Below are 13075 nucleotides of genomic sequence, written 5' to 3' on the forward strand. Positions count from 1 at the left end.
TATATTTTAAAATATTATTATTGTATCAATTACGTCTTTTCGTTAATCTGACCATTACTTTAGGGTTAATATATGTTGAAGTATCTAAATTTGGTAACTTATACTTACTTGGTACTTAAATTTATTACTGGACTTAATTGGTACAAAAAGTTAGAAATTGTAAGCCAACTTGATATTCTTTTAGGTACTTAATTAACATTATTAAAATACGCTGATGTAACATTGATGACCAATAGCACCGTGACACATAGTAAAAATATAACTTTTATTTTATATATTTAAAATTTTTTGTCACGTATTAAAACGTGAAGCTGCCATATGTCCTTATGCTATTGGTCGTTAGTGTCATGTTAACACATTTTAACGATGCTAGTCAAGTAATTAAAAAAGAAAAACCAAATTGACTTACTATTTGTTAAGTCCAAAAAAGGTTTAAGTATTAAGTAAGTATAAGTTGTCCAGTTCAAGTACCTCCATATATATTAACTCATAATTTTAACATGGGACATGTTTTAAAAAAACCATCACATTTTTTTTTCTAATACGCAGATTTAGATTGTTAGTTAATAAGTATATAAGTGTTTACAATTTGATCCATTTATTTTATATGTTTTCACGTTAGGCCTCAATTCACATCTGATGCCTAAATTGACGATTAAATGAATGTTCTAATTTAAAATTTGAAGAGGGATTAATTCCATATCTGTTTTTTTCATAATATTTATAATCATTCATAGCTTTTTTCAACCCATAAATTAGAGGATAATGTGATTTAACGCATTCAAATTCACATCTTATTGATAATAATACCTATACCAATCAAACTAAACCCCAATCGATATTTTTATTATTATCATTTGTGGTGGAAGAAGTAAAAGTCAAAAGATGATTAGTGGATGTCCATAAAGTGATTGACACACTTAAATTACAAGCCAGCTTGGTCATTTTGATGTGAAGTGGCATAATCGCAAATAAATCCGAACCTCAGTGGCTTTCTCTTATTAGCAATCCCTTATAAACCTAAACCCTGCCCTGCTTGCCTTCATTTCCACTATCTTCGTCCAAAAAAAAAAAAAAAAAAAAAACACCCCCGAAAATGCGAAGCTCTAGATTCTCGATGTTCCTCGCGATTTGCGCAATCCTGGCCATCCACGTGGCGGTTACAACTTCTTCTCCGACGTTTGATTTCGCCGGCGACCATTTCCTCCAGATCAAATCGGAATGCAGCGGATCCACCGCTGAGTGCCTGATGCAAGGCGGGGAGGACTCGTCGGACTTCGATGCCGAGTTCGCCATGGGATCCGAGATCAGCAGGCGCATTTTAGCGGCGAGACGGTACATCAGCTACGGTGCACTGAGGAGAAACACTGTGCCGTGCTCGCGACGCGGCGCATCTTATTATAACTGCCGACCTGGAGCTCAGGCGAATCCCTACTCACGCGGATGCAGTAGAATTACACGCTGTCGGCGGTAGATTTATTTTTACAAGTCTTTTTAAATAATAAAAATAATATTGTTTCATTTATAATTATGTCTGTTGTTGTTGTCATGTTGATTGGATGGATTGTTGTTTATAAAATTATTATTATTTTTTACCAATATTTATTAAATTCGTATATAAAATAACCTACTGGTATAAATTTTAAGATTATTGGATGAACTTATATTATAATTTTATTTATAATATTATTTTATATCTTGCATTGGATTTACTCTACTGTAATTGCTTTTATTTTTTTATTTTTTTGGGTGCATAATTTTAGTGAGATTTTTTATTTGTAGGGATTTATTTATTTATTTTATTATTTTCTTAAGTAAATATGAGATTTATTACTACAAATTGCCAATAAGAGTAAATTTTGTTAATGGAAAATAATTGGATATTTAAAGCCTCACTTTTTTAGGTTGTGATGTCGGTGGGTTTGATTAATTGAAAGCTAGTTTAATGAAATTCTCATAAATATTAATTTAAGGAACAATCAGAATTATCGAATCAACTTAGGTGGTCAGTTAAATGAATTAATCCAAAATGCATCATCTTAATTCTTATATTAATCATAAATATTTCTTGTAGTTATCTAAAATTAAAAATTTAGTCTTTATATTTGTATTTTTTAAAATTTAATCCCTTTAAAAATTAGATCTAATTATTAATAATGTTAAAATTTTAATTTTAACCTAAAATTCTTAATTTTAACTTAATTTTCTAAAAATATATGGATTATAAGCTTATTTTAATCTAAAATTCATATAAATTTGGACAAAATTAATGAGTTTGATTATCGATGAAGTGTGAATAAGGTACTGTTAGTAAAAGAAAATAGATTTTGAATATTCTCAATTTCAATTTCAATTGCCTAATTATTATGTATATTTTCAGTTCTATCCTGTGCATTTGTTATAGGCATGAGTGATGGGAGGGGTCGGAATTAGATGTCATCATTGTTTGGGTTTTGTCAAAGTTTTAGATTTATTTATTAGGCTCGGGTTCGGTCCTAAAAATGAATTTAAAATTTTATCCAAGTATAATTCGAATAAAAATGTTAAAACTCGAGTTTGATCTGATCCACCCGAATTAAATTATTTTATATAAAAATTTAAAAATATAATACATCAAAAATACTAAAAATATTAAAATAAATATTTTTTGACAAATTAAAAATAAATTAAAATAATTATTTATACTGAAATAACACTAAGGTGCAACTAATCAAGCTAATGCCTCTAAAATAGTTACAAAATTATAAAATAAAATAAGAGTTATACAATATCAAAATAATACTAACAAAATAATATTAACATAATAGTAAAATGATAGCAAAATAATGATAAAATAATAAGAAAATTGCAACAAAACAGTAAGAAAATAACATTTTTTTTGTCATTTTGTTAATTTGGGCCAGACCGGAGCCAAAAAAGTCTTACTTGAGATCTGACCCATTTTTAAATAAGCTTTATTTTCTACTGATGTTTATTGTTTAAGCTTATATTTTTGCTCAAACTCTTCTATATTTCGGATGGTTCTTTAGGCTTATATTTTTCATTAGTGTAGTCAGTGCGAACAAAGAACGTCATAGAATAATAATTTTAACAGTATAATGACTTAAATAAAAATTTTTAAATAATTAAAGCAATTATTTTATAATATTTTAAAGATAAATGATTAAAATATAAACTTACTAATAATTTATTTTTGAGGGCAGTTTATGTAATAATAAAAGTTCTAATTTGATCCGGTCACTCTAATTTCATTTGGTGGGGGCATTAATGCAACTTTTGCTCTAGCTGCGAAAGACAGTGTCTTTCTTTCTCTTAATCCATTTTTGTCAGTCCTCAATTATATGTTCATTCTCTTTTAACAAATTCGATTTTCTTATTTAGATCCAAATTATACAACGCAAGAACCGGCGCCAGATTCTTGGGTTTTTCTTTCTTGGCTTTTTTAAGAAAAAGATGTAATTTGCGGTATTTCAAGTTCTGGGTTTTCGACATTTTACTTTGAATCAGTGTTTTTCTTTTTTAATTTCTAAAAAATCCCCTTCCAAATCTTTTCCTTTTCATGTTTTTCTTCAAATGGGTGTTAAATTTTCTAGGTGCTTTAGCCAGTAATCGTAAACGCAGTGGTAGTAAACGTTGCAATCCCCATTTTAATCACAAAAACAAAACCCTACATTCAAATTCCCTAGTTTTTCAACGTTCTAAAAAACTCAGATTTTCTTCAATGGATCAAAGCCCAGAAAAGCTAGTTCGTCATTGAACGACACCGTTTCGAGACTCTCTCGTTACCCGGATTCCAAGCTTCATGTTCCTAAAGAAGTTCAAGCCCCTGTTAAACACCTTAAATTTGGGTTATCAATTCCAAATCCAAATCCAAATCATGATTTTTTGAGTAAAAAATTAAGTAATGCAAAAAAGCAAGCTTTTGGTTCTTTTAAGTATATTAATAAGGATAAAGAAGTGGTTACCGTGGAGGAAGATGATGAAGATAGTGGGAGCTGGTTAATGGCGGATGCGTTCGACAAGTTGTCATTGAACCATTCTGATAACGATTCGAAAGCTTATAATAAGTTGCTAAAGAGTGCTGAAAGGAGAACTATCAAGCTGAAAGATTCGGGTCCTCAAGTTAAGGTGAATGAGAAGCTTAAAAAACCAGATGTGAAATTTCCTTTTGCTTAGTTTTTAATTGAGTTTTCATTGTTGTTTGGAAATTGTAAATTTGTTCATAAATATCGAATTTCAGGTGGTAACTCATGAACTGTTTGTCCCTCTTACAAAGGACGAATTAGCAGAGGTTTCCCATGCTTTTTCTGCTGAAAACAAGTATGTAATAATGCTTGTTTGTGTTAGTGTTTGATTATTTTGATTGGATGGTGTTAAAATACTTTGTGTTTGATTTTTTGCAGGAAGAAGATACTGGTCTCTCATGAGAATTCGAGTATAGATATTCGAGGCGAAGTTTTGCAATGCTTGAAACCAGGTTCATGGTTGAATGACGAGGTCAATTTCATTTACTTTCACTGTTATTTCTCTTCTAGATAGTAATCACTATTAGGATGTACTTGAATTAATCGTGCTGGTAATCTGGTTTTAACTCGCATTAATTTTATCTTTTGTAGGTCATTAATCTCTATCTTGAATTGCTTAAAGAAAGGGAAAATAGAGAACCAAAGAAGTTTTTGAAATGTCATTTCTTCAACACCTTCTTTTATAAGAAGGTAATTTCAGTTTTCTATTTCCTTATTTTGCTCTTTAATTTTAATCTTTATAACTATTGGTTTATCAGTTACTTTTTTCCCCTCGGCATTGTGATATGCTTAGTTAGTGAGTTCCGAGGGTGGTTGTAATTATAAAGCTGTCAAAAGATGGACTTCACAAAGAAAGTTGGGGTACTGCTTGTTTGATTGTGATAAAGTAAGTATTTATTATTATTTTTCCTTAGAACCATTTGTTTCATTGTACTTATTCTTAAACCGATTACCTTGTTTTGCTTAGATATTTGTACCGATACACAAAGATATACATTGGTGTTTGGCTGTTATCAATAAGAAAGATCGAAAGTTCCAGTATCTTGATTCACTAAGAGGAAGAGACGGTAAAGTGCTGAACGCATTGGTATGATTTTCAGTGACCTTTTTTTTTTTTTCCTGGTTTAGATGTCTTATTGTTCTAAATGTATTTAATTAATTGATTTTCAAAGTGCATTTGGTAGGCGATTTAGTGTTTGAGATCCTGTTAGCCGCAAGATTCGTTTCCTCTATATTTCTTGAATTTGTGTGTAATGTGTTAGATGGGGGTATGCATTTGGCACATGTCTGTTAAATTTTTGGAAGTATTTCATTTTATTTGGAGGGTCTTTTCAGGGTCATATTCCCTTAACCGTATCCAAATATGTGTTAGAAATGGATGCTTCAAGGAAAATGAAAAGTCGGAGCAACATAGCAATTTCTGCCTTTTCTCTTATGCTGTTAATCTTTGTCATCTAACGATTTTGCTTTGGCTTCCATCCAACCCTTCCCCTTCAGCCAGAAAATTGTTTTAGGTGGGGCCAAAGTACAATTTTACCATTATACTAACTTGTGATTTCCTAAAAATTAAAGTGATTATAGAGAGAATTTTCCATTTTTTTTGCACGGGCGCAGGGCGGGGGGGGGGGGGGGAGGGGGGACGCCCGCTGCCTCCCCCTCGAAGAAAAAAAAGAATATCATCAAAGATGTTAGATATATGATTTTTGGTGCCTCTGCGAAAACTTGTTTAATATTGGTTGTTATGTGCCAGGCAAATTACTTTGTTGAAGAAGTGAGGGACAAGAGTAGACAGGACATCGATATAAGTTCTTGGGAACGAGAACATGTTGAAGACCTTCCCGCACAAAAGAACGGGTGTGTATTTTTTCAAAGATTATTAGTCAGAATACTTATTCTTCATGAGCTTATTGCATAAACAAATAACTTATACCGTTATGTAACATATTGTACAATAGCTCTATGGTGTGCTTGAGTTACCCGTATCCGACACATATTCAGACATGGGTCTGGTGATATGATTTTCCAAGGACCCTTTAAATACATGAAAAACTTAAAAAAATTGAACATATTTATGTTGAACTCGCACCCATATCCGAAACTAATACCTGAGTCCAAGTAACATAGTGGTAGCTTTATAAGTGTATGATCGATTTTGCATTAACTACATACCCTTTATGGCTATCGGCTCCAAATATTCGATGGAACCAAATTAATGTAATAATTAGGGTACCTTTTAATGTGCCTTTTGTATTGGAATCTGAATTGTTTTCGCTAAACAGTTTTCTTTATGTACAGGTTTGACTGCGGTATGTTTATGTTGAAATATATCGACTTTTACAGCAGAGGCTTAAGTCTTAGTTTCGGTCAGGTAAGTCCGTAGAAAATGGTTTCTTATGCTTGTAATTCCCATATGATATTTCTATGTGATTAAACTGCAGTAGTTAGGTAAAGGTTAAAATGTGCCATAAGTCCCTGTACTCTTCGTAAATTTGGAATTTAGTTTTTGTACCTTTTATTTTTAGTAATTTAGTCTTTCTACTCTTCAGATTTCAAAATTTAGGTTCAATTGTTAATACAATTAAAATTATTGTGTTCAATTCAGGTTTTTTAGTTACATTGCTACCAATTGCGCATTTTTTTAATTTTAAAATGTCAAACTAACAAATTTAACAAAAAGAACTTAACAATGTTAACAATTGGACATGAATTTGAAATTTGAAAAGTGGAGGGATTGAAATTCCTGGAAATAAAAGTACAGAGACTAAATTTTAAATTTATGAAGAGTACAAGGACCTATGGCATATTTTAACCTTAGATAAATAGTCCTTGAGATGTAAGATGCGTTGTTTATCTGCCAAAATATACGAGAGAGAAGAACTTGAGGTCCGATTTTGTTTTTGATAGCTTAAAAAAACTTTTACGAAGGTCTTCGATGAGGCATCCTCGAACCCTCATTTTGAAACCTCGGCCTGCTGAATTTTTGTCCGGCTCCTATTCAAATTGCTGCCAAGTTCTCTCAGAGTTGAAAGCGAATGAGGTTTCGGTTTTGTCTTTGAACTGAATCGTGAGTTTCCTCTGGCTTTTGTAGGAACATATGCGCTATTTTCGTTCAAGGACAGCCAAGGAAATTCTGAGATTGAGAGCCGATTGATTGGAAACACAAACACGCCGCGACATTGAAGATGTATAGGTACAGTTTGTTTGCCTGGTTTTTTGGCTGGTTAGGACGCCTTTACTAGGAGTTGGGGATGGTGCGCTCGAGTTTGCTTCCGATCAGATTATTGGTATAATGACTTTGGCAAAGTATGAAAATAGCACTCGCAGCTCAACGTTTACGGTTGTTTTAATATTATATCCGCAACCGTGATAAATGCAATTCAAATCAAAATGCATTCCTAGTTGCATACAAGGGGTGACCAGATAAGCTCTTGGAAGTTAGAGGATTCAGTTTGTATTTTTCTCATATATATATAGGGATAATATACCAAATGGTACCTGTGCTTGGCTTGAAGGTTGAATGTGGTACCTGAAACTTTTTCCAATTGGGTAACTTACTTTTAGTTGGCATTAATTATCATTTGTCTGCCTATACCTGTATCATTAAAAAAATCTTGTTATATGAAGTTTTTTTCTTTTTAGCTCAATTTTATATAATTTATTTTTAAGTGTTTTTGGTAGAAACACCCAAATTTGGTATTTTGGATTTCAAGCGGTCTCTTCGGTTAATACTTAAACCAAATTATTATTAATTGAAATACTCGAAATGTAAAAATTTTTAACCGTTAATCGAATCGAAGTTTTTTTTTAAATACATTAACCGAATCGAAATATTTCAATTAAATCAGTCGGTTAATTAAATTAACCGAAATTTATATGTTTTTATATTTTAATTTTTAAATAAGTATAAAACATATAAAAAAAATACATGCTAATGTTTATTTTCTTTTATTTAATAGTTCAAAAAACTTAAAATGAAAGTGAAAGCAACAAATAAGACATTAGAAATAAGTCTAGAAAACAACAAATATTTTTGTTAATTAATTAATCGATAATCGAGATTTCAAAAAATCTTTAACCGACCTCCAATCGAATTAAATTTAGTCACTGATCGATTAATTAAATTAGTTCAGTTCGATTAATTAATTCGATTTTAACTGAATTGTGAACATCCCTAACCCCTTTATTATGAAAAACACATTCTCTCTTACATGATTTAAAATTTATAATAACCATTTCCATCTATTAAATTAACCCATTTCTTTTTATTTTATAAAATAGCAAGGAAAACTACACTAATAATCATCTACAAAATGATAACCAAGATATACTATCCCATGTATGTATATCCACCATGTAAAGGTCTATCTTTTCTATGTTTATACATATATATTGCATTGACAAATATAGAGGGTGCCAAACAGTTATTAAAATTATAATATATAAATTCAAATAATCTCATTAAATAATTAGGTTAAATTTCGAACGTAAGCAACTAAAAATAATTAATCATGTCAATTAATATTTTTTGTTAATTGAACATAACTTTAATTAATACAATAATAAATTAAGTATTTAATGTTTACATATGACATCAAATTAATCCTGATTTTAAAAAATTATCTAAAAAAAACTTTTTTAAAAAACAAAAAAAAGTTCAAAAAAGAATACATAAAAAAATTAGCTTCGAAAATATATATAAAAATAGATAGAATGTTTAATTTTTAAGTTAAATTTATTATTATATTAATCAAAATTAGGTAAAATTGACGAAAAATGTATTCTTAAATATTTACTTTCGAAGTTGAAATGGGTTAAATTACTTCGATTTATTTGATATTAAAATCGAGAGGGATGGAAGAGAGTTTTCACCAAAAAAAATATTCAAAGGGATATTGGCTTTTTTTTCTTCAACAAAGGAAGCCAAATCCAGCCCAACACAACATAATCACTAGATTGACAAAAGTACCCTTGCCAAGCTGACTTATTTTCACTTAAAGGTATTTACTATCCCTAGCAACTGTGCTTCTTTGTTTTCTCTCTGCAAAAAAAAATCTCCACCGATCAGGTTCGTTCTTTAATTTCTATTAATTTCTGCTTTTTTTAATGATATTTTATTGCCTTTGTTCAAATTGTCTATAATTTGATTGATTTTAATGGCGATATCATTTCTCCATTTTTCTTCTTTTCGGAGAACTTTTTTAAGATTTTTTGTCTGAAGGTTTTAGTTCAGAGAAACTTCAAATTCGAGCATTGGTGATTTACTGTATTTAGGGTTTTGGGGCAGTGAATTAGGAGTAAATCTTTAGCAAAACTGCCCCTTTTTTCCTCTCGTTAAAATCCAGAATTTCCTCTTCTCCATTTGAGGCTTCATATCAAAAGCTTCGCAAGGAAAGGCCTTGCTATCAAACTATGCAGTTTGTCGTGTATTTCCTTCCTAGGTTGTAGGAACGGAGCTTTAAGGTTTCTGTTCTGTAATTTATTCGATTTGTTAGGGTTTTGTTGAATGTTCTTTTCTATATTGTTAGATTCCTATAATTGGCGGCTTTTTTGCTTATTTATGAAGTGTAATGATTTCCTTTCTCGGGATAGGTTTGGATTGTAGTTCATATTGAAGCATAAAGACCGTTATTAATATCAGCCGAAATGTCGAGAAAAGGTTTGATGGAGCAAGACTTAAGTAAACTGGACGTAACTAAGTTGCATCCGTTATCTCCAGAAGTTATATCGCGCCAAGCTACTATAAATATAGGTAATGTTCAAACTCCATTGGTATTGAGCTCCTACTTGTACTGCACATCTTTAATGTTCCAAATTGTTATTGTCAAAACTAACTCCTAGTCTTTGCTCCTGGCTTTATTTATTGAAACTTTGATTTCGATTTCTATTCATCAGGCACCATAGGGCATGTGGCGCATGGGAAGTCGACAGTTGTTAAAGCAATATCTGGCGTTCAGGTAATTAGCTTATTTTCAATCAATGGTACTCAACCAGGATATGAGAAGTTACCTTTGGAGAGTCCGCTTACTATTTCGTACTTTTTGTTTTTGGAGTGTAGTAAATGTAACTATCATGCTTTGTGTGCTTTGTGCATATTTTTTTCCTGCAGACTGTTCGTTTTAAGAATGAGTTGGAGCGTAATATTACTATCAAGCTTGGATATGCAAATGCAAAGATATACAAATGTGAAGATGAACGGTGCCCTCGTCCTATGAGCTTCAAGTAGGTAGATACCTAGTGATTGGTTTCTTTATAAATTTCTTGAGTATTAATAACAAGTACAACTTTGATCTGAAATTTGTATTTGTAGGGCATACGGAAGTGGAAAGGAGGATAGTCCTCTTTGTGACGTGCCTGGCTTTGAAAACTGCAGGATGAAATTGTTGAGACATGTATCTTTTGTAGATTGCCCGGTAGGGTCCTATGTCTGTAGTGCTACGGTTTGGAAATAAGGAGATTATGTGTTCCTTGTTGCACTTGTTTTCTATTTAGTATACTGCTTATCTTCGATGTTTCCATCAGGGTCACGACATTCTCATGGCTACAATGCTTAATGGAGCAGCGATTATGGATGGTGCATTACTTCTCATAGCTGCCAACGAAAGCTGTCCTCAACCTCAAACTTCTGAGCATCTGGCAGCTGTTGAAATCATGCGACTCCAGTATATTATAATTCTTCAAAACAAGGTTGATCTTATTCAAGAGAATGTAGCCATCAATCAGCATGAAGCAATTCAGAAATTTATTCAGGTTTACCCTTTTTTATTTACAACAAAAAGTAGATGGGATATTTCATTCTTGTTTTTCTTCTATTTCTGTTGGCTAAACATATTCATTGCAGGGCACTGTAGCTGATGGCGCACCAGTGGTACCGATTTCTGCACAGCTAAAATATAACATTGATGTTGTGTGCGAGTACATTGTTAAGAAGATCCCCATTCCCGAGAGAAACTTCATCTCACCCCCTAACATGATTGTCATCAGATCATTTGATGTCAATAAGCCAGGGTTTGAGGTGGATGAGATTAAAGGTGGTGTTGCTGGTGGAAGTATACTCCAGGTATGTTTTGGTTTGGGATGTTCTCTTTTTCTTCTTGTTCCTTTCTTGTCTTTTACAGTGTTTGAGGTCTATGTTCAAAGAAATAGCATCGATTTAAATAGTAAATTTTCAAAATAAGGAACTTATATCATTTGGTAGTTGCCAGAGAACGGATTTATAGTGAGCTTATGTAGCTTTGTTTTGTATTCATTATTAGTTTTTAAATATTTGTTAATTTCAGGGTGTTTTGAAGGTGAACCAATTTATTGAAGTTCGTCCTGGGATTGTTGTTAAGGATGAAAATGGGAACATCAAATGCACACCTATCTATTCCAGAATAGTCTCACTATATGCAGAACAAAATGAGCTACAATTTGCTGTTCCCGGAGGCCTGATCGGTGTTGGAACAACTATGGACCCAACTTTAACACGTGCTGATCGGTTGGTGGGTCAAGTCCTAGGAGAGGTTGGGTCACTCCCAGACGTTTTTGTTGAGCTTGAGGTAGGTGCTGAATTTTTCTAGCAGGGGTTCACATTTTGTTCGCTAAGATGGTTATATATATTTGCTACCTTCCTTGCTTTATTTAGATTATGAAGTCATAGCAGTGAATCATGTATATGTTCTACATATTCAAGGCATGCATAGTTTCCCTCCTTTTTCCTTTCAGAGAGGGAGATGGGTTTGGTTTGCGAAGTGCTGATAATTTATTCTATTTCGATGTTGTCAATGTCAGCTGCCATGGTGAATAATTATCATATATACTATTGCACCTGCTAACAAAAGTGAAAATAAACACCGATGGCATGCATCTTGTCTTATCGTGTAGGTAAACTTCTTCCTTCTTCGAAGGCTTCTTGGTGTTAGGACAAAGGGATCAGAAAGGCAGGGAAAAGTGTCAAAGCTGGCCAAGGGAGAGATCCTAATGTTGAACATCGGGTCCATGTCGACTGGGGCTCGGGTCATAGCTGTAAAGAACGATTTGGCAAAGCTGCAACTCACATCTCCTGTGTGCACCAGCAAGGGAGAGAAGATTGCACTAAGTCGACGCGTGGAGAAGCACTGGCGTCTAATAGGATGGGGTCAAATTCAAGCTGGAACAACCCTCGAGGTTCCACCCTGTCCGCTTTGAACGACCACCGAACTGATAATCAGGTAACAGAAAACTAAAACATCAGTTCAAGGAAAAAAAAGAGACGCTTAAGTAAGGAATTTTTTAGGGTGTTTAGATGTGGGGGCAGAAAGATAATATCATGGTACTATTTTTGTCAAGTGGAGAAGAAAACATTGTTTTGATAATTTTTGTCATTGTTTGTTGTATTGTGGGAAACATGGAATTTTGTACGAGGCTATTGTTTGTCATGCAAACACTGTTGAAATTGAGAGAGATATCTATTTGACTGAACTGAAAGTTTAACTGTTTAAGCACAGTTTCTCAATGGCTGAATGAAGCAATCTCCACCACGCATTATATTGCAATCTAAATAAGTTGAACCTGTGGTGGTCAGGATATTCACTGTTCCAGGTGTGACTTAGGTTCTAGTCATGTTGTTAGTATTTTACCCTCCTATTGTAATTCGCCAAAATAAACATCTATACACATTCGCGCTTAGTTATACACATTCGCGCTTAGTTTGACAACAAGATGAGTTGGTTGAAATTTTTTATATTTAACATATTTTTTTTATTGTTAATTACTATTTTAAAATAATTCTAAAAATAACATTTTAATCTCTAGCAATTTCAATATTGGATAAATCAGTTCTTTTAAAAAAAGTACAATAATCTTTTAAAAGAATAGAATAATTTAATCTTTTTAATTTCGAAAGTGAGTAAATAAGAAGAATTAATCATGACATGAAATTTTTTTAATTCTATATCATTTTAATTGGTTTAATAATAAATTGAACTTTCAATATTTATATATTTTGTATAAATTTTGATAAACATATAAATATTGGTGACTAAATTTATTAAATCAAGATGAGGACTAAATTTATTAAATCAAGATGAAAT

The 13075-nt window shown here is 32.1% G+C and overlaps 2 protein-coding genes and 1 pseudogene across 3 annotated transcripts; all 3 read left to right on the plus strand.

Annotated features, from left to right (window-relative positions):
* Positions 1-953: 953 nt before the first annotated feature.
* Positions 954-1599, plus strand: LOC107936137 (protein RALF-like 33). The gene has a single exon (XM_016868807.2). It carries the CDS (start codon positions 1097-1099, stop codon positions 1472-1474), a length of 378 nt encoding a protein of 125 aa, XP_016724296.1. The 5' UTR covers positions 954-1096; the 3' UTR covers positions 1475-1599.
* Positions 1600-3205: 1606 nt separating this feature from the next.
* Positions 3206-7663, plus strand: LOC107936136 (ubiquitin-like-specific protease ESD4; annotated as a pseudogene).
* Positions 7664-8984: 1321 nt separating this feature from the next.
* LOC107936138 (eukaryotic translation initiation factor 2 subunit 3) lies at positions 8985-12464 on the plus strand. Of its 2 annotated transcripts, none has more exons than XM_016868808.2 (9): positions 8985-9090; positions 9615-9774; positions 9918-9979; positions 10132-10244; positions 10333-10435; positions 10545-10772; positions 10864-11082; positions 11303-11563; positions 11889-12464. In XM_016868808.2, the coding sequence occupies exons 2-9, from the start codon at positions 9669-9671 to the stop codon at positions 12189-12191; spliced, it is 1395 nt and encodes a 464-aa protein (XP_016724297.1). In that variant the 5' UTR covers positions 8985-9090; positions 9615-9668; the 3' UTR covers positions 12192-12464. The 2 variants fall into 2 exon arrangements, with proteins under 2 accessions (XP_016724297.1, XP_016724298.1); XM_016868809.2 differs by lacking the exon at positions 8985-9090 and adding an exon at positions 9107-9485.
* The last annotated feature ends 611 nt before the right edge of the window (positions 12465-13075 follow it).

Source organism: Gossypium hirsutum, chromosome D01, assembly GCF_007990345.1.
Source record: "Gossypium hirsutum isolate 1008001.06 chromosome D01, Gossypium_hirsutum_v2.1, whole genome shotgun sequence".
Lineage (NCBI taxonomy): Eukaryota > Viridiplantae > Streptophyta > Magnoliopsida > Malvales > Malvaceae > Gossypium > Gossypium hirsutum.